At 38.1% G+C, this 4,030-nt stretch overlaps 1 protein-coding gene across 3 annotated transcripts; it reads right to left on the bottom strand.

Annotated features, from left to right (window-relative positions):
- Positions 1 to 1,282: 1,282 nt before the first annotated feature.
- LOC110930044 (ubiquinol oxidase 2, mitochondrial) lies at positions 1,283 to 3,775 on the bottom strand. 3 transcript variants are annotated; one of them, XR_002587614.1, is made up of 5 exons: positions 3,307 to 3,751; positions 3,074 to 3,202; positions 1,834 to 2,322; positions 1,602 to 1,736; positions 1,283 to 1,492 (listed from the first exon to the last, which is right to left on the bottom strand). XR_002587614.1 is itself a non-coding variant. In XM_035987575.1 (5 exons), exons 1-4 carry the CDS (start codon positions 3,634 to 3,636, stop codon positions 1,677 to 1,679), a joined length of 1,008 nt encoding a protein of 335 aa, XP_035843468.1. In that variant the 5' UTR covers positions 3,637 to 3,775; the 3' UTR covers positions 1,283 to 1,492; positions 1,646 to 1,676. The 3 variants fall into 3 exon arrangements, 2 of the variants coding, with proteins under 2 accessions (XP_035843468.1, XP_022028949.1); XM_035987575.1 differs by having other exon boundaries at positions 1,646 to 1,736; positions 3,307 to 3,775; XM_022173257.1 differs by lacking the exon at positions 1,283 to 1,492 and having other exon boundaries at positions 1,519 to 1,736.
- Between the last annotated feature and the right edge of the window lie 255 nt (positions 3,776 to 4,030).

Here is a 4,030-nt window from a genome sequence, read left to right as displayed (position 1 = left end):
TAGTTTTTATATTTAATTAAATACTTCAAAATTCCGACAAATTAAATATCTAATAAGTGTCAGTGTATTATATATTCTATTCATGAACGATTGTTTGTGTTCGTTTGTTTCCATTTGTGTTCATGAACATTAGTTTGTGCTCATTTGTGTTCGTCAATATTCGTTGCCTAAAATTAACAAACAAACACAAACGAACACGAACAAGTTCATTTCCTTAACAAACGAACACGAACATAAAATCTGGTTCGATAAGTGTTCGTGAACGGTTCGCGAACACATATATTTCTTAACAAACGAACACGAACAAGGTCTTGTTCGTGTTCGTTCGGTTCGTTTGCAGCCCTATTGAGCAATGCCTTATATTCATTTATTAGACTATCAGGTATGGGGTGAGGGTTGGGGCGTGGTTTGGGTACAAATGCCCAAGTCACCACCACGGGTGGGTTTGGGTTTCGGCGTGGCCCTTTGAGCGGGAGTTTCAGCCCGGGCGTTGGGCATGCCTAGCGGTACTCCGTGGCCGGCTCTCATTGGCTGGGTTGGCTAGGCCTTAGCGGCTAGGTTTAAATTTTAAAAAATAACCGTTTTGCAAGTCACTATAAAACCCCCCAATCCCACCGCCTGTCCACATCGCTACCCCAACCCTTCACTCCACCTACCCGAACCCGCTACCCACACTTGATACCGGCACAACGCGATGAAGGGCCGCCAACCCGATGAGACCCGTTGCTGGCCAGAAGCTTTCGCTAGCTACCGGCACAACGTGGGGAACGACCAGCACATTTAAACTCGTGCCAACACAAGTGGCGCGAGCTACGACCGAAGCTCTACCGTTTTAAAGCCTACTACGATAGTAGCCCGGGTGGTGATATAAGTCACGAAAACCGGGTGGCGGTGGCCAACATCGAGTTCGGGGCAAGGAGTGGAAGCCGTTTGACAAGCTCGCCCTGTTCGAAATCTACCTAACGCTTTAGGTTTTTTTTTATTAAACGACCCAACACGTCATTCATCAGTGGGGAGGCTCGAAGTCCACGTGTCAACCTATGCCCCAAACATGAATCCTGTAATTTTTACAGTGATTAAGTGGTGAAACAAGAGTTAGGGTCTACGTTCAGTCTTTGCAAAAAGTGAAACAGTTACAAGAAGAGTTGCAGGATGATGTCGGTCGAAAACACCAATATCTTTCGCGCAACGCGCGTCATTGAAACCCCTGCTCTTAATAACCAACCCATTGATAACTTATGATGCATCATCATGCCACATAAAAGAAGTTATGTTGCAACACTTGCAAAACCAATCCTTCACTTTCAAACAGAAAATGTTGCAACAATTGTAATTCCGTCGTCCATTTCTTACAACTTACCATCAATCAGTTGTTTAAACCAACAGTAGACACAAGTTATACCCTCAATTAGAAACTTCCATTTGATCTCATTCAAAACCGAAACCAGTCTTGAAAGACAAATCTCATGGAAATAGAGGCAGGTACAACACCCTGCCAATCGAAAAACATCAACGCCATTAATAAACTCACATATTGATTCAATTCATATTTCTTTAAAAGTTGTAACATAAAGGTTTCTGTCATTAGCAGTGAGACTAACCCAAAACCAACATAAAATCTTTACAAGGTAATCATAGAACCAACTTTATTACGCATAAAAGACTGATTTTCTTCTTCAGTGATATCCGATTGGAGCCGGAGAATCCTTAAGCTCGAGTCCTTGGTAATGTATGTCCTGCAACATATTCAATACACAAAGGTCATAAAATGGCATATATAAAATCAAATTTGGCATAAAAGAGCACATTAAAAACTGAAAGTGTAACAAGTACCGAAGCAAAGTGATTAACATCACGATGATGGGCCTCATCTGCTCTCACAACCATAACAACATCACGAAGCGTCGAATCAGCTGGAAGACGCCAATAGTCAATAGCAATGGCTGGCGCCTTAACATTTTCTATGTTGCCTTTGTCAAGCTCCTTCAAGAACTCAGTGTACGAGTGGATTGCTTCTTCCTCAAGGTACCCAGTGATCCGGTGAGCCAACTTAGGCGAAGCAAGGTACGCAAGAAAGTAGGCATTGAAGAATATGCCCTGAACAGTGAACACAAGAGCGCGCTCATACCATTTCGGCTTAGCAACCTCCATGAAAGTCATTAAGTGCATTCTCTCATTCTCAGCTTCTTCTAACAGCGCTTTGATCCATCCACCACTGTGCTCGAACCGCCTAAGGGATTTACAGTGAAGAAGCATTCCTCCAACCATTCCAGGAACCGCAGCCACGGTTTCAAGCATCATTGCTCGACACCCGTATCTCCTCTGTTATATAATTAAATCAAGTTTTAGCACAACTATTAAGTAGCAAAGTCAAAAGGTTATAATTAATTTTTTTTTCTAACAATTCATTTAACACATAATATATTTTTTCTTAAGTCATTTGTAATATTTAATCAAAAAAAATCTACATATACACTTTTGTTTTTAAACTTTTCTTTTTCCCGATATTCCAACATAAACTTTATAAAAAAAAAACAGTTCCAATAAAATTAATTTATTTCATAAAAAAATATATTACTGGAATCAACTTGATTTTTAAAAAAATATACCAGAATATTGAAAAAAAATTATACAAAATTGTATATACTTTTTTTAAAACTTAAATATTACTAGAGAAACAGCCACATACCTAAAAACACCAAAAAAACACTTTCCATAATCATTAACCACCTAAACATATTTTTTTCAATAATTTATTCAAATCAACTTGATTTTTAATAAATTATATACCAGAATGCTGAAAAAAAAATTATACAAAATTGTATATACTTTTTCAAAACTTAAATATTACTACAGAAACAACTAAAACCTAAAAACCACCTAAAAACACTTTTTATAATCATTAACCACCTAAACATACTTTTTTCACCAAATTAACATATCTTTTGCATACCAACATATAACCTTATTATTTATATACATTTCATACCAAAAAATCTACAACATTTTTTTCCTCAAAATATCTATAAACATTTAGAGAACTAGAGAAGAGAGTTAGTCAAAGTAAGTCAACCTGAAAGAAAATATCAGTAGGCAATCGGAGCGACTTAACAGTCCAGTACGCAAACTTATCCAAAAACGTCTTCGGAACATGATGCTTCTTCAAATCAATCGACAGATCCGCTTGATACGTCTCCCATGGCTACAATTAACACTCAATCAAATAACTGTCTACTATATTATGAATTAGTGATCAATAAACCCTAAAAAAATCATCTAATTAACATTAACAAACTAGAAACATACCCTAAAACAATTCCACTTCCACTCAGTACCATCTTCTTTCGTAACTTTCGACGGTTGCACTCCCCAATAACTCACCACCTCTTTCTCTTTCTCACCTCCGGCGGCTGCACCACCGCCGGCCACCGTATCCTTAATATCCGGCTGTTCTTTCACTTCTTTCTCCCCCAACGTCATTGTACTCGCATTGCGACCACCAGCCACCGAATACGATCTAATCCACGACGTCACCACCGCCTTTTCAGATCCACCGGTTCGAACCGGGCGGATCACGGAACCGGTTGAGAATAGCCGAACGGATCGGACAACAGTTGTTGATCCGCGACTCATCATCTTCGTTGATAACACTTTTGAAAATGTTTGTTGCAAGAAAATTGGAAATGTAAGTGAATTGAGAATTTGTGTGAATATCTTTTTTTTCTGTGACAGTTGATTTTACTTGGAGAAGGGTTTAAGGGTTTATGGGTTTTATATGGTGTAGAAAGTATGGCGGTGGAATGATACGACTGTGTTTAGTGTCGTATTGTTTTGACTTACGTAATTGAATACGTTTTTCCTATTTTAGCCTTTAATATATTGTGATACTCATTAAGACACCATGATGAAAGAAGACTTGTCAAAAACACATTTTTTTGTATTATTATAAAAAACCTTTTTTGTTGTTTTATTTTGAGTAAACTGTCAAAATCGTCTCCGAGTTTTGGTCATTTTTACATTGAGTTTTTTT

The sequence above is a fragment of the Helianthus annuus genome, chromosome 3 (assembly GCF_002127325.2).
Source record: "Helianthus annuus cultivar XRQ/B chromosome 3, HanXRQr2.0-SUNRISE, whole genome shotgun sequence".
Classification (NCBI taxonomy): Eukaryota; Viridiplantae; Streptophyta; class Magnoliopsida; order Asterales; family Asteraceae; genus Helianthus; species Helianthus annuus.
The sequence above is the reverse complement of the archived record's forward strand: the minus strand, read 5'-3'. Positions and strand labels throughout refer to the sequence as shown.